Source organism: Cyrtonyx montezumae, unplaced genomic scaffold (assembly GCF_038088225.1).
Source record: "Cyrtonyx montezumae isolate F1298 unplaced genomic scaffold, pur_monq_1.0 scaffold_3, whole genome shotgun sequence".
Taxonomy (NCBI): domain Eukaryota; kingdom Metazoa; phylum Chordata; class Aves; order Galliformes; family Odontophoridae; genus Cyrtonyx; species Cyrtonyx montezumae.
The window spans coordinates 59,667,064-59,688,055 of NW_027072034.1; the positions used below are offsets into that span (position 1 = coordinate 59,667,064).

The 20,992-nt window shown below is 34.5% G+C and overlaps 1 protein-coding gene across 5 annotated transcripts in view; it reads right to left on the reverse strand.

Moving 5' to 3' along the window:
• Window positions 1-20,992, reverse strand: part of ITSN1 (intersectin 1) — a 115,830-nt gene that overhangs the window by 48,722 nt on the left and 46,116 nt on the right. For 4 of the 5 annotated variants that reach the window (XM_065741739.1, XM_065741741.1, XM_065741742.1 and 1 more), the window contains 9 exons: window positions 19,316-19,453; window positions 18,299-18,414; window positions 16,990-17,252; window positions 16,190-16,339; window positions 15,877-16,017; window positions 12,324-12,411; window positions 12,010-12,149; window positions 2,335-2,456; window positions 1,017-1,246 (listed from right to left, as the gene is read on the reverse strand). In XM_065741739.1, the coding sequence (XP_065597811.1) occupies window positions 1,017-1,246; window positions 2,335-2,456; window positions 12,010-12,149; window positions 12,324-12,411; window positions 15,877-16,017; window positions 16,190-16,339; window positions 16,990-17,252; window positions 18,299-18,414; window positions 19,316-19,453 (1,388 nt within the window). The remainder of the gene's footprint in view (window positions 1-1,016; window positions 1,247-2,334; window positions 2,457-12,009; window positions 12,150-12,323; window positions 12,412-15,876; window positions 16,018-16,189; window positions 16,340-16,989; window positions 17,253-18,298; window positions 18,415-19,315; window positions 19,454-20,992) is intronic. The other variant, XM_065741740.1, reaches the window with a different exon arrangement.

Sequence of the window (20,992 nt, forward strand, 5' to 3'; positions counted from 1 at the left end):
ACTGATCACGTAAGTTGTCTGATCACTAACCTATCATTTCATTTCAAACAGTAATATTCTTGCATGCAACAGTGGTATCCCAAATACTTTTAGAGCCTGCTTATGTAGCAGCCTCAACTGCAGCCTGAATACAGTTTCAATAAAGATGTTTCAAAATATTCTAATACACATGGATTAGCTGAAAAGAGGTCACTTACAGATGGTGCTTTAAAAATCACATGTTGTACTACAGATGCATCATTAGTGAAAACAAGAACAGAGGAAAAACATATAAGCTACATTTCTCCTGTATAATGCAGTTCCTATTTTGTCATAGAAGTGCCCTGTACTACTCTGCACAAATAATACCCAGCAAATGGATATAATTGATAAACACAAGATTACAGTTAAAAGTTAGAAAATAATTTCCCTTTTATGCAGTCTTCTGATCAAGTATTAAAAAAATATTACATTTCCAGTTAATTCTCATGCATAATTAAATCAAAGCTACTCAAGAGGGTACCATGATTCTAAAAATGGGGTTATAATATCAAAAAAAGCTCTCAGCTGAAAGTGGTCAAGTGCATAGCAGAAGAAAAGAGATTCTATCATGGACTTCAGGCCATTTGTTAGTAAGCAACATGCAAAGGGAGGAGGAGAAAAGGTAACTGAATGACACTATAATAAATTCACATCAGTACAAGATACAAGTAATGAGAAATGTTGCAGTGTTTTTTGGCAACTTAAATCAGCATTTTACACAAACTTAGAACTAAGATTCTCGCTCCAGTTTGAACTGAGAGTCTCATCAACATTTTATTCTCTCTGCTTACCACCTTATTTTTAAGAAAAATACTGAAATTTAAAAGTGAACAAGTTTTTGGAGTCTAAAGCTCAAATCATAAATGATTTACTTCAACAAAATAAGTAATCTGATTTTGAACCATATTACTTTTCTATATTAAATGAGAAGACAAAACCAAAAATAATTTTTCAGTGAGGCACGTGCAACAGTATTTTTTGAATTTTTCCTCTACCTGCATTTGACCATGGAGCCTGGACAGCTGGCTTAACTGCTTCTTGATGTGGTTGAAAAAGCTTACTCGGTTTCTCTTGGATTTCCTGTTTCCCCTTATCCTCATTTTCCTTCTTCTTGATTATTTCTTCCCTTTTTTGCTTGTCATCTTCTTGATTTTTTTTTTGCCATTGAGGTTCTTCTTCCTGTTGCACTCGATCCAGGCGTTGTTTATCCCGATCTTGGATTCGTCTGTTGGATAAGTTAAATATCTTTTAAAGTTAGTCAAAGTATCAGAGGTTGTCCTTGTACATAATTGGCAATAAAAAGTGTACTCCTTATTATGGCATTTCTGTATCCTGTCAGATCTGGTAATTTTATTTCGATGAATTATCAAGCTCCCCACCACATTTTCTAACAGTGACTCCTGAAGAGCAAAGAAGAACGTGTGAATTCATAAAGAAAGGGCTATGACACTTAGACAATTGAGAACTTTCCTGTGTAAACTACTAGTAGCTGCAGGACTCTATTTGAATTGCTTTGTCTTCACATTTAAAACCCAACTTAAATATCACTTTTCATTTTAACTTGCACGTAAAGTCTGTGCCTCCAGAAAATAATTCCACAGAACTTTAAAAGAGTTACAGAGCAACCTCAGCATACAATGAGAAATAAAAAACCTGTTGTGTTTTGGAGCTGAACGTAAGAAGAAAAAATATTTAACACATTTGTTCCTTCTCAGAACTGTATATTATTCCTGTATATTATTGTACAGTCTTACGAATCTGCAAAGAATCAGATTTAAAATTACTAAAGCTAATTAACGTTAGGAGTTCTTCAAAAAGATCCTTATGGTCCCCAGTAGCACAAAAAAACCCTCTAAGCTGCTAAAATTATATCAAGCAGCTACAGATAAATGACATCAGAATAAAAGTAGTTGCCAGATTATATGCCATTCACTTTACATAAATAAAATATAAGTACATTCAAAAACATTTAGAAGTGTGCAGAAAAAAAATATTAGTTCTGTCCTTACATGTAGAAGTACCTTTAAGTAATGCTGCTGAAATCTCTATGTACATGACAATTAAAAGTGACATTCAGATGTAGATCACCTCCACGACACGCCTTTCATTCAAGGATAAAAAAAGGATTCTCTTGATTTCAAAATAAGTCATCTGCATTGATTTAAGAACTGACCTGGGTCTTCGATATTTTTGCCATTTATTACTTGAGATCAGACTGCTCTGGGAAATACAAAGTTTATTTGACTTTTTTTGCAAAATGCTTTGCACTCCAACACCTCTGCAGAAAGGGCATAAGCTAGAGCACTTTGCTACCTTTGTGCTTCTTTTTGCTTTTCCAGTTCTGTCTTCCTTTCTTGCTCCTTCTGTTTCAGCCTCTCAGCTTCCAAGCTCTTTTGCTTCTGCAATTGATGTTTGTTATGTATTTCTCTCAGCTCCTATACAAAAAAGTAAAGAATGAGTAAACATACGCTATATTAATCATAATTAATGGCCCCATATATTTCCATTGTGAGGTAACAAAAACTGCAAATGTTGTATATCTCTTCAAACTTCCAGTATTGCCAAATGTGTTGGCAGATATTTAAGGTATGTTTCAATGGACTATAAACCGCTTAATATTTTCCTAATTTTTATCCATACTAGCTGAGATGTTGAGCAATTAAGAAACAACTAAGACCTTACTAAAATCTGGCTTTCAGAAGTGGATGAAAATTTGACAATGTCAAACAGTCAATTATGTTTTTCTTTGTTGATTCGTTGAATTTATTAAATTCCATACAAAAATCTGGCTGACCTGCTCAGAATAGTAACAAGTTAATCGATTTATTTTTAAATTAATGGTGATTTACTAAGGAATCTTCAGGATTGTTTTATAGCCAAGACACTGAATTCCTTAAGCAACATCTTTCAAATGTAATCTGGCACAGAGATTAACCATCCACATACAAGTCAGTTATCCTCTAATTAACTGCAAAGAAAACTGTATATATTCTAAATGTTTCAAGCAATAACACAAACACCTTTCTCCTTAAGATTTGTTTTCTTCATGAACATCTATTATTAACACAAATATGGGTTTCATCCTGAACTTCTTCGTATAACTTCGAGTCTACCGTATTTTTGTACATTAAGTCTACACTCCTTGGCATTACAGAGAAGAAAATGACAGCTTTTATTTGAAAATAGTTCAATTTCTTTTTTAATATTGTTTTATGAAAGAATAGTACACACTAAATATGCAGAAAAGGTCTGTAACAGGAAATTGCTTCTAAATCCATATCTTAATAATGCCTGCTTTTATTGAAACATGACTGACAGTAAGCAGGTTTTTTTTAATTCTTGTGTCCTACAAAGCTTTATCTTCACTTACCCAGACATTAAAACAGTTAATATTGAAAGTACTATGACATTTTTTCAGAAATTCACAGATGATAATAAAGGGGCAAAATGAGAAAAGTGGGTTCATCTCAAAAAATTATTAATAACTTCTTAGCAATAAAAGTTGAAAGTTAATATTTATTTACAGATTGAATTTATATTGTGTCTACAAATTTGTCAGTGAAATTAGCCTATGCATTAGTACTTGAAGACTGCTCTGTGCAACATCTAAATTTAAGATCAAAAAAGCTACATAATTAAGAGGAGTAGCACATGACCTTTGTGAGGTATTAAAACACTTCTGATATAGGGGTGAAAGTTTTTAATAAGTCAAGTTGAACTTCGTATTCTAGCTTTTGGTCCCATTTTCTTAATGATCCTCAATCTTAAATTCAATGAAAACTGAGTTCAGAATTAAAGAGATAATCAGTTCCTATACAGGTTTTAATTAAAACTCTGCTAGTGCTATGAAACTCACTGAAAGACAGAAATAATTTGGGCAGTACTATGTTTTATGATCATCATAATTATTTTCCATAATCATATGCCAGTTTAGCTGAAAAGTTAGGATCTAGAATAGATCCTAACTAGATGGCAGAATATAAAACAAACTACCCTTTTGAAAATCACCAATATTATTCAGGCAGGATAGCACCTTTGGGAAAATTTTTAAACCCTGAATGTCTATTGTTATAAACATTCATGCATAGCCTTATTTTGGACTAAGGAAAAGGAACAGTAAAATGGAAAAGCGTTAGCAATATTCAACCATAATGGGTTCATAGTATTTGGTCCATAAGGAACAATGAGAAAATAAAGCCATCAGAACATTGCAGCAAATGCACAATTAGGCAACTGCTCCTGGAGCTAGGTGTAAGCCTGCACCAGATTTTTCTATAGTGCTAACTATAGTAAGAGATCATTTCCGATAACTGTATTATTAAATCAGCTTTCTTCCTGCTGTTACACTGCGGTACAAATGATTTGACACTTGTTTCCGATTAACTTATCCAGAGGAATCACACACATTGTCTTCATTATGTGATTATAATTAGTATTTTAAAAATATGTATGTACAAGTACTGCAGACAATTGCACAGCCATAACAGTACTAGCAGCACAGTGTTTCACAAGCATTAATCTGAATGGTCATAAATTAAAAAAAATGGCACAGTTTCACAGAATCACAGAATGGTTTGGGTTGGAAGGGAGATCAAAGCCCACACAGCCCCAACCCATTGCTGTGGGCAGGGCTGCCCCTCACCAGCTCAGGCTGCCCAGGGCCCCATCCAACCTGGCCTTGAGTGCCTCCAGGGATGGAGCACCACAGCTTCTCCGGGCAGCCTGTGCCAGGACCTCCTGAGAAGAGATTTCCCCACGAGGTTATTGGCAGGTCTTTCATTCCATCTGAGAATGGTGTGCTGCAGCCACAATCTGCTTGCCCCATCTGCCTCTTGTATGAGGCACTGGCTGGAGATAATATAGGAAGGCACAGATTGCGCAGGGAGCAGGAGGCATCACTCATCTGATTTCAGTTTGCCATCTGAGAAACTTCTTTCAACAGTATTATGAACTTTAGTAGATTGCAAAAGTCTTCACGTGTGCAAAATGAAGTGCTTACAAAACTCATGAAGTTAAAAATGCTATTGCTCAGAACTATCAAGTATCTTCAGTAGTACCCATGATTTTCAACTAGCTGCTTCTCTTTTCTGCGTAAAAAGACTGCTATCCAAAGCACAGGTTCCTGTCTCCTAAGTTTAAATTTTCAATTGTAGCCTTTAGTTTAAAAATCCTTTGTTGTTCTTCTTGTTGTTTTCCTTCACATACATTCCCTCTGCTATCTCTGAACTCTGCATGCCAAGAAGCTCAAGTTTCTGAGTCTTAGTCAGCGAGATAAAAAACAAACAAACCCACTGTTGCTACTGAAGGGAAAGAACTGAGGCAGCCACATAGTTCTAATATGGCAACACTGAAGATAATCTGTTGTTACTCACAAAAGCTATTTAAGTGCTAGCACTTTCTAGCTTTTTCTTCCCTTTGCATCTTTTTCTCAAACTGTTGTTTGAGCAATTGAATTGGAATAATCACCAAGCATGGTAAAAGGAAACAAAATTCTTGAAGAGTATGAGAACACTATCACAGCTAAAACAAAATATCAAACACTTTAAATGTGACAACCTAGAAGAAAATGAGTGAGCTTAGGTTACTTCGAAGAAATTCGTATATTAAAAAGAACAATGCAGTTCACCTACACTCACAGAATCAGGAAGAATCTACCTCTGAATTCAGACACAATTAGTATTTTGCTCCACTCAGAAAAAACATCCTAGATACTCAAATATATAAAAGACAGTCAGAATTTACAATACATCTGTGCACCACATACTACTTACTTCTACTAGATGCCTAGCTGCAAGGTTTGTCCAAACTATATCCTAATTACAATTAAGACATATAAGTTTATCACACTACTGAACATACAATACATGCCACTTTTACTGACAAATAGAAAATTCTGAAAGTTCTAAGTGTGAGTAATCTTTCCATATCTATCTGTAGCAAGTAATTTCCTATATGCAGTACAAAAGGCAGCATCATCAACTCTTGCTCAAATAATAAAATTATTTTCTTTGCTTATTTTGTCACTTTGCATATGGTCAGCTAAATGAGAATCTCAAGGTACAGTTTATAAAGATTTCCATAGAAATTTTAGCATTTTATTCCTTCCCAGCTACATCAATATGCTAGTTCAATATTTTATGAAGAGATTCTTTGGTGAGACATACCTGCCTGTAACAGTTAAGAAAATCCCACCTAACTTTTATACCTGGCACTGAACTGAATACTTTGAAGTAAAAAATGCAGTAAATAATCTTCTTTGCATCAGCTAGGAAGAAATAAAGATTTCATTGGTATCTCATGCCACTGGTAGATGCTCTGTTGCTTTGCCATGTACCAGTGGGTGTCTGGGGATAGAAACAATCAGCATCTCCCACAGTGCTATAGGACACCAACTGAACAGAATTATCTTAACACTTCAACAGTCAACAGAATTAAACGCTTACTGAATATTCAGGACAATCCTGCACTCATCTTTTACAAACACAAGCAACATAAAATTTGTACAAATTGTATATTGTAACTCTGAAGACATAACGATGCTCTGTTTCCAGTGTGCAGGACAACAAATGTCTTATCATAAAAGCAGAGAGAAATAGTTACCTGTCCATTTAATTCACAAACAGACTGACAAGTATAAAAATAATTTTGAGATGTTACAATAACCACACTTAGGTACTCACATAGTATTGAATATGAATTAAAATATGATTTTCATACAGCAGAGTAATATTATATCTGTACAGACAAGTCATATTGATATGAAAACCTTAATTTTAAAAATGTAATTGTTTAAGCCCAAATTTTGCCTACTGACAGAAAGAGAGCTTAAAACACTCTTCAAGAATTACAATACAAGATTTCCATCAAATCTTGTTTTGAGACAAACCAGAGCATTTGTTGAACCCTACAGTTCTGTGCGCACTGAGTCTTTCCCACAGAAATGCTTCTCTACCCTATTCCCCAGCTCCCAAAACACCTTGAAAGAAGTTCCTGCTTTCACCCCACTTCATAGCTATGAGGGATTTGAGAAAGCATTGCAATTTCTCTCATACCTGGAATTCCAAATTACACTGTTGTGTAGGAATACTTAATATAAAAAGCTTTTTCATTTTAAAAATTCTGAACACTGTGACGAAAATAGACAATTAACTTTAAATCTTAAACTGTCAGATATGCAAAAGGCAAAAATAACTTAACTAGTACCTTGCTCAGGTTGTAAATCAAGGCACACTCCTCATTTAGGCACTAAGGATTATATAGAATTACAAACCCTTCTCTTTGGTTATATTTTACTGTTAGCACCTTTTGTTAAATACTAACTTATTTAAACACTGCACACTCATCAGTTTATGAAAAATTGAAGCACATAACTGGAGGAGGTTCATCACTCAGATTGAGAAAGTTGTGTATTGCCTGAGTATGGCATGGAGACCTTTAGAAAGGAGTCTAAGTAGTTGACGCAGCCCAGGAGAACTGCCAGGCACTGCAGCATTGCATCTTCCATTGCCATTGACTGGAAGAAAGAAATGCTCAAATGTAAACAGGCATTCATATGCAAGACTTGTCCAGTGCACACTGACTACACAGGGACTGACAACAACTGGAACATGACACAAAATGTAAAACATTCCTAAGAACTTAAATCTAATTGTTCAGCACTTTTTGCAGGCACTGAGAATAGCTTCTCAGCAAGACTAACATATTTCAGAAACATTGTTTTCTTTTGTGCAATAACTCAGATAAGTTCTAAAATGTATAATTCTTCAGCATTGTATGAAATAACTACTTGGTCTTTGAAGACAAAAACCATATTAACAACTATTTTAATTGCTTTATTTGGCTGTGTAGTGAATGGTCATTGTGAGATTTAATTGTAAATTTAGTTCATTTTACTAGTATCTGTGTCAGTTTTAATTATTACATTTCTAGGTTAAGATTTTTGTAAAGAGTATCAGAAGTTAGACTCCTACAATTTAATTAAAAATACAAAGATGTGGCCTAATTTGCAACCTTATTTCAAACTCTGCTGCTCATTTTATGGCCAAATACAATCTGTAAGACTTCTCTAACAAAATTTCACAGATCTAGTTTTAAAAGATATTAGATCAGCTTCAAGCTAAGGTACTTATTTCTTTGCCAAACAAGTGCACTTTGTCAACTTGGTGGTTTTAGGCTAAAGCCACATTGGCACTCTAGAAGTCAGGTAATTCTAAGTATTATCAGTTAGTTCAAACCGTTGTTAACTTAGCTACAAATATTCAATAAAGATAAATGCATCTACTTCCTTTGAAGCATTAATAATATTTTATATTCCAGAAAAGTTTTGAGTAGAAACAAATCCTATGGAAATTTCAAACAGTTGAGATGTTAACTTGAAACAGAAGTAACTGAAGTACTTGAGCTCCAAAGGATTAATTGAGAAGAAATTTAAATAAATTGTTTTGGAGGGATGAATAAAGGTTCACTGGAAAGAGAAATGGTCATTTATTACCAGAAGTCATTTATTTCCTTAGTCTGTGATTTACGCTATTAAGACATGAAGCAAATATAAGGTAATTTAGCAACAACTTTGAGTATTCACATAAAGCTGCAACGTGAACGCAAATGCAGTGCAATCCACTGTATATGCTAAGTTTTGAAATGCTGACCTGTAATCAAAAATACATTAGAGTGTCAAGCAGACCTCACAGTTTCAATAATGAAAAGGTACACTAGGCACCAGTTAAACTGCTCACTTCATGCTGTGCTGTTTCAGCATATTTACGTATCAGCTCTCAGTAGAACAAGTGTTGCAAATGTGCTGCAAAAACTTAAGGATATATTCACATAGGAGATCATACAAAAGTTATTCATAAACAAAACACGAGGAATAAATTTCAGTGATGATGATAAGTATTTATGATTTCACGTTGCTGTCAACTTTACTGTCTCTGAAGCATTTCACGAGAACTAGTAATTTAGTTTGGTATATAGTTTGTACTCAGAGAGCAGTAGCTTACATACTTCCAATCCCGGCTCTGTATTCTATTAATATTTTGACTAGAGACTTTCTCTCTTAGTAGGTAAGTGCAAAACACTTCAAAGATATTACACGCTTAAAGAGTATCCCAGATGTGCTTCTCTTTTCAGAGAATTGACAAAATGTACCATATCATTCTTCTTCTAGCCCAGAATTTTCTTGTAGTATATAGTTCAGCACCAGTGCCTCTCCATCATTTGACAGAAAACATATTCACAAGCCAGTGTCAATTAGTGTGACACTGTTCCAACAGCTACCCATCAAATCTGCATCTCTCAGTATATTGGAGCACAACAGAAGAGTAGATTACGATAGAAAAAAAAAACCTATTATTTTTAAACATACAAGATAATTTAGGAAGATCCTTGGTTAAAAATAGTGTTTGAAATTTATTTAATAAAAATATATTTTCAATAAATATTCACTTGCATTCTATTTTTATATATTTCCCTTCAGTCTAGAAGTTAAATTAGCCTTTACTATATTCAGAGCTCACATGGTTGAATTTTCATACATTATTTGAAAAGGTTTTACATTTTAACATGAGTACTCTACAGCTGACTGATAATTATACAAACTCTAAAATATTTTAGCACTAAACAAACCTGTTATGTTTACGCACAATATCACTAAGTAAATAAGCAAAACACTCCATTCTTAGTTGTGGAAATTATTACCAAATTGGAAGAAAAAAAAAGTCATCTTTCCAACAGCAGCATCTTAAAGTTGTCACAGGTTTTAGACTGTTTAGGTTAAAAATATCAGAGAATTATTCAGCTTCCTAGACTACTTTGCAGCATTTTTACTTAATATATAGCTGTATTCTGGCTTGATTTAAGAGCAGAACTTCCACTTCACACAAACTGTAACCAAACCAAGAGTTTCAGGAACTCTTCACTAGCTTTGTGCACAGTCTCACATACAAACTGTTCTGAGAGCTCCCTCATCAAGAGTAAATGGCCCTTAAAATAGTGCTGCATACACAGGATCTTCCTAAGCAGTTTCTCTGTCAATGGGAGTCAAGGAGGGAAAGTTCAGATTGGATGTTGAGGGAAGTTCTTTACAGAGAAGAGAGGTGTTGGCACAGGCTGTCCCAAAAGGCTGTGGATGCTCCATCCCTGGTGGTGCTCAAGACCAGGTTGGATGGGGCCTTTGGCAACCAGGTCTAGCACCAGATCTGGAAGTTAGTTGCCCTGCCTGAGGCAGGGGGGTTGGAACTTGATGATCCTTGGGATCCCTTCCAACCCAAGCTGTTCTACGATTCTATGATCTCCATCCCATGCTAAGCCCAGGAAATGGCAAGCACATATTTGCAAATGTTTAAATCTAGTAGTAAAGATATTCAGGCCTCCAAAAATGCATTTTACACATTCAGTAAAATTACAAAAGGGAGAAGATGCAACTCTCTCTGAATCAAGTTCCCACTTTTCAGTTTCATTAGTAAAACTGCCCCACTGCCACATTACTGCTTCTTAAACTCATCTCCAAGCAAGCACAGGAAGCTGCAGCAAGGCAAAAATAGTAACATTCAGCATCACAAAGTGGTCATCTTATTAAGCACTGTGTCAACGCACAATGAAAGTCAAAGAAAGGCTGCTAAGGTTTCCCTGAAGCTGTCCACATAATTAATTTTCAGAATTTAAAGTCATAAAGTTAAATATTAAGATTTAAACACAGAAATCAATTATCCCATTTAGCTGTGAAATAGATTACAATTATACAATATGCTAAGACATTCAGATAAATCTATGTCTTCATTGATGTCAATTTTCATTTTTTTAATTCTGAGCTTGTTAGTTATTGAGCCCTTTCGTATTTACAAAATTAAATTTACACACTTGTGGTTTTTTAGTGCCATGGAACTGAGATTATTTACATACACCCCCCTACCACTAACTTATACACTCTTTAGGTCACCTAAAATCAAACAAAGTGCTGGTACTAATTTTAGAATTAGTATCCTTTGGTCACATTTATCTTCAAATTAGTTAAAATGTATCCATTAAAAAAAAAACCACCCCAAAAAGCACAACATGATAAAATGTGTCCAAAGAGTACATAGATAAAATGCTCCTAAAGCAAACAGTTCTATTTTCAAGTAAACTGAAAATTTAGTTCAGTTTTATGTATGCTATGTCTTTGTAGAGATTCTTTACTTTCTACCTCTCAGCATTGAAATAGGTAGTGTTATGGTCTCCGGCTTTTTTTTTTTTTTTTAACCTACAATAATGACTAATTTTAAGATCAGAAAAAACTATTTGTTGCTAAAATTCAAACACACCTTCCTTCTTAAAGCACATGATGCAGTCATAATTGATCTAATTTTGCTAAAGTGAAAAAAAGAGAAATAAATAGAAAGAACACTATTAAATGGTTGTAACTACAGACTGATTTATAACTTCTCTCTGAATAACTCTTCCACTACTGACTTTTGCAACTTCTGTAATTTTCTTGTGCAGAAATAAACAAAATACACAGTTTCAACAAATAACTAATCAATAAAGTATGAAACCACAAACAACAGACAGTTACGTTCAGGAACAAGTATGCTCTTACAAACAGCAGATAAGTAACTCTGCGTGTTAGCAGGAAAACAAGCGACTTCAACAAAGACTTGAATTTGAAGCAGTGATTCCAGCAGATTTGATGACCTACTGTACTCATGCAGTTCTTCAATGCAAAAGGGTAGAAAGTGGTGATTTAATACTTGTGATCGCTGCTCTGGAATCAGACTTCAAATTTATTCTTGGGTATATTATGCAGATTAAGTTTATTTAAACTCTTACATTGAATGTTAAGTAGTATATTCTTCAACAACAAAAATTATAGATTTCACAATATTGCCAACACTGACATTCAATCAATTGATTTATTAATCAATCATTTTAGTTCAATATATTTCTCCATGATTATGTAATAAATGTACTGACTGAATATTTACAAGATAGAGATTAAAAGTTTAGGATTACCTTCAGCTGATTATTGAAAATATCAATTTCCTGAAGTTTAGATCTGGTCTCTTTTTCTACTTCATCTAGCTGGTCTCGAAGCTGTTGACGGGCTAGTTCCTTGGCTTCTAAGGCTCTTTTGATGGTAAGAAGAGAATCTCCTGTTTTTAAACATATTTTGAAAGAAATATTTTTTTACATGGAGAATATCATGGCACAGAACACAACATTTTTCAAACTTTATCTTGCAACACAGAAAACATTACAGAGTATGCTGTGTAACACAGTATCATGGATTTTACAAACACATTTAGAAACATAAAAATTATACTTACTATGCAAACTGTTCTGTTGAACCTGCTTTAGTTGGTCATTGAGTAATTGCTTTTCTGGAATCAACTTTCCCAGCATCTGTTGAGATTCCTGAAAAGGAAAGAGAAAACAAGACAAGAAAAATGCAGAGTGATAAGTGATGGATGATGATTAGGGTCATGAGACCTTTCATTTTCATTTTTTCTGAAATCACTTTTTACTTTTCCATACAGTAAATCATGTATTATTGCTACTACAGAAGCACTATCTGCATGGTACCTCCACTCAGAAATGGTTCTCTGCCAATTTGTCCTGGCTTTTTTCTGTTGTTGTTGTTGGTTTGTGTTTTTTTCAATACAAGAAGAATATCAAACTTAAGCTTATTATTTAAGAACTGATTTCCCATTGAATATGTAAATTGGATTGGAAGTAATTGAAACTGAGACAAAAAAAAAAGATACAGGTATCTTTTCATATATCTAAGTATGTCAAAAAACACTTTTTAACAGTTTACTTCTCATTTTATTAGATAAACATAACTTCAATAATAAATAGGACATATATTATCAGTTTATACAAAGAAAAGGAAACAAAGGCTCTCACCTTATATTATGGATAAAAGCTACGCAACAGAAGCTCTGTTAGATGAGAGCAGAGACTGCTAAAGCTCTACATTTAGTACTTGTGAAAGAGGATTAGGGCCTCAAAATTTCAACATACATTCATACGATTTTGTACTAAAATTACAAAAGACTCTACGGTTGAGAAATGCATCCTTTTGTGGATTATATATAGTCTTTGCTCTTTTTGGAGGAAGAAGGGCTACTTCATACACTTTTCAGAAGCCCTGACCTCCAAGTTATCAAAGCAAATTATAGAAGCATGATGTGAAACAGCTTATTTTTCAAAACCATTCAATTGTCAATGTCTCACCTTTCACACAAACTATGTAGTTTATTTCAGCAGCTACCTTGAATTGTAAGCCTTTGAGGAACATCTGACAATTTCAACTTGTCACAAAGGACTACGAAATATTATAATCCTAGCAATAAATGTCACCTAACTGAACATTAAGTGTTTTTAATTTTCATCCCTAGAACACAAGCTTGAACCCAGTGGCACAACTTTATAGTTGTCCCACCTTATTCATGGCAGTCTTTAAGACCCCTGTGTTTGACTCAGATCTTATGATTACACAACAACCACAGACACCTTTAATCTCCTTACATTTCAGAAGACATACTCAGGTAGCACAGCAGAATCGAGGACTCCACAAATTCATTAAGTATAAAAATTAAAATAAGCTATACATTTGATTATTAGGAGTTACATGCCTCCCTCACTGTTAAGCCATATTGTCTATAGCACTTTTCAGCTCTTCAAGGATACCATGAAGGCCAGATAGTTCTGGGCCTGTCATTTTTTATCTAAAAAAAAAAACAAAAAAACCAGGAACAGCAATATATAATGGAGCATTTTCCAAATTGTCTGCCTTGTCCCCAATAAATCACCATTGTCATGTTTTAAAACTACACTGTCCTCTGCATTTATGCTTCCCTATTTCACCACACTCCCTTCCTGCTCAAATACCTGCAAGACCCATGCCATAGCCTAAGATGAAATTTTTTTAAAGAATTATTACATTAGTCTAGAATACAGCTGTATTGGAAATGAAGTTTTGAAGTAGTATTACCCATGAAAGACAGCCTCTAATCAATTATATGCCCTGAGGGATAAACCTCAATAGAGAAAAAGGAAAGGAAACTGGCCTTCTATACACAAGGATATCAAAATTGTATCATTCCAGTCAAGGAACCATTTAGTTAAGAAAAAGAGCAGAACAAATCTTGAATTGAGACAGGATTTAAAGAGAAATTACCATTCTACAACTACAAAAAGTAATTTTTGATTTCAGTATTTCAGAGTAGAATGCATTTGTTTATTCATGTGTTTGTTTTTAATGGGCAGACTACTACTGAAATCCAGACTATTAATTTGAATACCGAGAATAATTTAAGAATAATTACAATTTATAATAATTTATTAATAAATTTCATTTTGAATGAAATTTCATTTTGAATACCCAGAGTGTATTTAAGAAAAGCGAATGTCAAGGGGCCACAAAAATAAAGTTCTGTTTCTTGCTATCACAGACAACTATGCTACGGTGATCCAGCCCAAGAATGTCTGTCACACATACTTCTGTTTCCACTAGTTCTACTGAGGAAACAGATGGAAGAAATTAATGGCATCGCTAATGTTGCAGTTTCATGCAACAAGAAATGTCTATACAGAGGCAGAAAGAAAAAATAAAAAAGCAATCAAAAACAAGTTCTCATGTCTAATGAGGGAAAATTTTCTGTCTCTGCTCTAAGCAAGAGGGTGAACGAGAAGCTGAGACACCACTAAGACACTTTAAGTCTCTGTCACATTCTCTGCTCCCAGTGCAGAAAAAAAAAATCAAATTACTTGGGAACCAAACAGTTCATCAAGGAGGCAAAAAAACTCTGCAGAAAACTAGCAGAAGCCCTGCAGAAAGTATGCATGTGGTTCAAACACATCCTTCCAAATACCCCTGAAAAATGTCATTCTACCAGATACCAGAGACTCATGTAACTAGTAGAGATTCTCATCATGCAATATTAACTGGTAAACAATTTCTTCCAAAATTTGAATCAAACTCCATCTTGAAACAAATTAGTAGGTTAAAGAATAATCACTTCTTTTAATTACCTCACTTCGTATGCCAAGTGTCAGCTATATTAAATTATAATACATCCAAGTAAAGATGTAGTATTCTATAAAGAGAATTAACAATTTTAATTTTTAATCTACTAGTGACTTTATATAAGTCACATAATGCTCTCCACTTTCCTCTACAAATTAGATAGTAAAATGTAAAGAATATTTGAGAAACTCATCTTTTTTAGGAAAAATCTGCCCATTCTTTTAGGTTCTCCCCAGATCAAATTTGACCTTTTCTACTAACTAGTCGCACTTCTTTCTGTGATCATAACTGTGATTAAACCACCAAGCAAAACTAACTGACATACTAGTCGTAGAGAACAATGAACACATAAGAGAAGAGAGTTCCACAAAGCTATAGCTATTGCTATCAACCTAAAAACAAAAGAACAAAAAAATCCTCAAACACAAAATCCAACAAAACAACCACCGAGAATCAAACGTAATTTTCCTTACAGAAGCGCTGTCAAAGTAATTGTGAATGAAGCAATTTTAAAAGTGCATAATTAGAAGTGCCCTAATATTTGGCTACAAACTGCCTAATATCAATGAGGGAAAGCTAAAAATCCCCATACCCATTTATATACTACTCCATACAATAGGACTCCATGAGGACAAAGCAGTAATCACAGCTATATCTTCAAGTGTAGAAAGCAATTCCTAAACATTCCTAAACAATACAGAAATTTTAAAAATGATAAAGGATCTACAATAGTAGCTTGTTTACAAGAAACAACACAACATATTTTGTGCCAAGCTTTGCTAGGACACTGACACAGTTAAAGAGGGAAAAGTGCAAGACTAAGAACAAAATGAGTGACATTTTCTTACCTGTAGTTGCTGTTGTAAATGGGTGATTTCTGCAATTCTCAGTTCTCTAGATTTATTTGTACTTTCAATTTCTTGTCTTTGGGTAGACAGCCGACATCTGATATCCTGAAGCTTTCCCTCCAACTGATTTTTTTTATCATTCTTTAGACAAAAAGAAAAAGACCTCTTTGTTTTACCAGAATGCTTCTCACGGAAATCAGGATCTAAAAAGTACTTTTATTCCACACTTACTGTTGAAATTATAGAAAGTAAGTAGGACTATATCACAGGCATTACCATGTTTGTGTGTTTATTCTGCAATGCAATCACTTACTAGAGCTTCCAGCTCAAATTCTAAAGTCTTCTTCTTTGCCTTCAGAACAACTATGTCCTCTTGTTCTCTGTTCCTTTGATTTAGTAGTTCTTGCCGACGATTACGTTCCCATTCAAGTTGCCTTTGCCTCTCAAGTTCCCGTTTTGCTGCCTTTAGCATTTAATCAAGCCAAAAAGATATGAAAAATCTATTTTGAGAAGATATTCTAATCACTGATATTCATATTCTAATATGTGATTAAAATATTAACATAAACATGCTGCTAAGCTGTAGAATAACTGTGTACTTCTATTTAAGCATATAAATTGCTCAACTGTTTAAATGCTCACTTGAAAGTACTGGTGCTACACTTTATAGCAGATAAGTGAATTAATAGAATATCATTCAAGATGCAATTTTCTGATTTATTGTTTCATATTAAGATTTCACAAACTCTGTAAAATAGCATCAAATCTCCCCCAAACATGAGGCATTCTCAAACTTTGCTTTTCATCATTAATTCAAATGTCTCTTAACATTAAAGAGAAGGATTGGCATTATTTTTAAAGAAATCAGAAACTAGGAGCACACTGTCCTAGATCTAAACATTTGATTCATTCGTTTCATGTGAAAATTTAAGGAAAAGGTAATTAAACTCTTTCCTTCCCTTCAAAATGCCCAAAAATTCAAAATGCTCATTGTTGAAATGTTTGCTTACTAAAACTAAAGACGGTAAAATATTCAGTGTACATATTCTATGCTGTTCTAAACAAACACTGATCTCAGTGACATAGCCACTTTCCTTTTATCCAGTTGATTACCTCTCTTCTCTCTATTTCTTTCCTCCTTTCCTCTTCTCTCTGCCGTTCCAATTCACGCTGTTTCTCCAGCTGTTTCTCTAGCTCCAGTTGTCTTTTCCGTTCTTGCTCCTGCCGCTCACGTTCTTTCCTTTCTTGCTCTGCCCGTTCCAGCTGTGCTAGACGCTCTTGTTCTTTGCGTTGCTGTTCCAGGAGAGCCTGCCTCCGTTTTTCAAGTTCTAGATTGCCACGCTCAAAGTTCTCACGTTTTTTATCTTCAAATGTAACTTTAATGCATGGAAACATGGGGCAAAGGAGAATTAAACTTTGTTTTGTTGTCTTGAAAATAAAATCAACATATGCTGAATCAAAGTGAAATAATCTTCCAACAGTACTAGAAACAGCATTCAACTACTGATAGTACTTCTCTACGGGTAACCGTAAGTTTCGTCATTACCTTTCATACTGTAGTTCCCTTTAAACCCACAACCTGAGGTAATTAGAGTGAATTTTAGTCCTCATTCCTCAGTGCAGACACATGATCTGAAGCTCCTCTATACATACAACAATAATAGTAATAGCACAAGATGCAGCTTTTTTTTTTTTTTTTAACTACAAGACAGGCAAGGAATTCTGCCAAAGATGTTATCAAAAAGCTATTATGCAAATGATCAGAACATGTTAAAACTTGATATTTTCATAAGATAACTCATTACTGTCAGGAAAAGAAACAGCTTGCTGAATTAAATTGTTAGGAATAAATACACATGAAGACTAGAATCCTACCAATGCACATCCTCATCACTTACTGTCCTAAAACAATGCCATCAGTTCCAGCACAGGTTCCCTGACATTCTTATGCAATATCAGGAATTATCCTTTCCCTATTATGTGCTCTAAACCCCTTTTTCATGGTTCTCCCAAATTATTCCCTCCACATCACCTTCTGGTTCTTTTCATACCCTCTATGTCCCATTCCCATACTTTGTATTCTATATTTCTCTTCCCTCATGCTTAACATGTACACTTACTGGCATGCGAGTTGAATCAAGAGACAGTACATGTTCACTCTGAAGTGTGAATGCGCCAACTGCTTGACATGTTGGCCCAACATCTGCCCAACCAATTGAATTCTTGTCTTAAGTTTGAGCCTCTTTCCAATTACCAATCACCAGTTTTCATAAAAGAAATGTGATCACTTTAATGTTTTGACTCTCAGAAAAATTATTTATTTAAAATTAGCCAACAGATTCAGTGGATAACAAGATACAGACTGATAGGATTGGTCTCTCTGATAACAGCACACAACACATCTCTATTAATGCTTGCTCACCTGGTAATTTCTTTTCCAGTTGCTGTTGCTCTTCTTCCAATGCTGGTTCTTCTGGTAACCTTTGGTCTACAGATACTGAACTTACAGCAGATACACCACTACCAGAGCGTACTCTTCTGTCAATAAAAGGATAATTCCAAGTTGCTTAAAAGAACGTATGCCACTCAAAATTATTAATAATTTAATGATTGAATCATAAATTAAATGCAATGATGTAATATTTAGATGCTCACTGTCTGGAGTATTTTACTCTGCAGTTGCCATTAAGATAACAGTACCCTCCAGAGTACCAACAACACACACTGGTGACCTAAGCATCAAGTTGCTTGCAGATGTGTTTTACTCTATCACTAAGATCTTTATTACAAGTACGAAGCTGGGAAAATGGTAAATTTAACTATAGTGAAAGTTGCAAAGACAGAGAAAGCTTACTATAGTCACACTGAAAACAGGACACCACACAGACGAAACAAAAATTTATCATCTTCAAGACTATACTTAAGGAATATGAAGCTATGATTGCATGTAAGCATTTCTTTACACTGCTATAACTTGTCTTCCCACCCATTTCTCCACCAAGAAGAAGTGAAATAGAGAAAGAGACGTACTAACTCAGCATTACTATTCACAAATAAATCTTCTAAAAAAAATCAGAATTTGCTACAGTGCCAATTTAGGGCACATTTTAAATTCTAAAACATCCTAACATGTCAGAAGTATAAGCTTGAACTAAAAACCTTTTAGTCCGTGTAGCCAGACTAAGTCAGCAAAACACTGATAAAAACTGTACTCTTACAAGAGCTTTTTTTCCAGCATTCAGCACTTCTAATAAAAACAAAAAGATCAAAACAAAAAGGAATACAAGCATTTCCCAATGAGAAAGCATTTTCTGCCATCTAAGCAGCACAAAACCAAACCAAGGAGGGTTATTTTCCAATATTTTTTCACATTCACAGGACAGGTTTACCACATGGAACAAAAATTTAGGAGCAAGTTGCCAGAATTATAACTAGTTACCTAAATGAAGGTGGAATATACTCTGGAGGCAGTACAGGTGGCAGTGGCTGACCAGACATAGCTACATCAATTAAGTGCATAGCCAGAATAAACTCTTCAGCTGTAAGCTTTCCATCTTGATCAATATCTGAAAGATTCCTTTTTAAAGGAAAAATACAAAGTAAGCAAATTCTTAGAGAAAAAAAAAAAACACTGATAAAAAGCACAATTTTGGAATATTCTATTCCAAATTAATTCACTTTTTCCATTATTTTTTCACACTAGTTTGTTCCTTTAATACAAATGAAGAGCACAATCCAAACGCATCACAGTTTCCCACATTTCTCTTGCATATTTTCCTTGAAGATATCCATGCAGTCATGGCTTCCATTTTGTTTGCTGTTTGAATGTTGCCAGTACTATAAGCTATACGAGTAATGTTAATCAGTGGAACATTCTTGGACACCTTGTGAACATCCACTATGCAGTATCATTCAAAAAACGAATGGCTCAGATGTTTGATAGAAGTTTTTTGGTCTAGTTTACATCTTCCCATCTTGCATTCCTGAGCACATATTTGCATTAAAATCAAAGCCATTGACACTGTAGCCTTAACAAGCCCAAACATATTCTATCATTATGCACACCCCCAAAAAAATGGATGGCCTAAAACCAGTGCACCCGAAGACTCATGAAATCTTCAATATCACCTTCAAACTTGGATGCTTTTGAACAAAATTTAACAGTCTCAATATCAGCTTATTTTTTCTCCATCATGGTTGTGACTCTAATCATACAGGAAAATCCCCTGTGAAAAAATCTTAGGTGAGCAACTTTTTTTTTTTTTTTAATGTCTTAAAGTACAGGACTTTAGTTATGGAATTTAAACCTGGAAAGTTATAATAGCCTCATCTGATCCATACTTGTGGTACCCATCTGGGTCACAGGAATAAACTGATAGAATGAAAAATTATCATGCAAGGATATAACTTAATACCCTAACCGTTTGGGTCCACATCCTTGTCCTCCAAACACTGAAATAGCTGCTGTAAAACAGCTGCCATTCTGCACATCAGTACTTTACCTTGTGTGCCTTTGAGACAGCAAATCCACCCCACAAAAAAACTGAAGCAACTTCCAGTACAGACTGAAAAATCTTGCCTCAGAGAACTGCAACAGTGGTTTCAATGACAGAGAATAAATTCAGGAAAGACAGAAATACGTAGGCCAGAAAAAGCTGTAGAGTCCATTCCTTATCTCATTAGACTAGGCAGTTTTGAATGTCAAAAATTACTGTTATGTTTAGAACTCCTGAAGCATCATCATTCCTCTGCTTGCACAACCTACTTAAGCTCTGGAAACAAGCACAGATTTTTCTGGCTAATCAGGGTTGCTATTTTTTCCTTATAGTAGCTTTGTTAGGAAACAGGGAAGAAGAGGGTGATTTTTAAGGTATAACAAAAACATCAGTGCTTAGAAAATTAAGTTACACTACTGTGACATTACAGCGACAACAGAGTTGACATCCCCACACAACAGAAGTCAGATGGACTATTTATTGACAGTGTTTTTTTATGGAAGACTTACATACTGAAGAGATTAACTAGAAACAGAGGGATATCAGAAATTAAAACTACAGAAGTAGTAAGGTTACTTGAGAAACCACCATAGATAACCATAAATCAACAGTCATCAAGT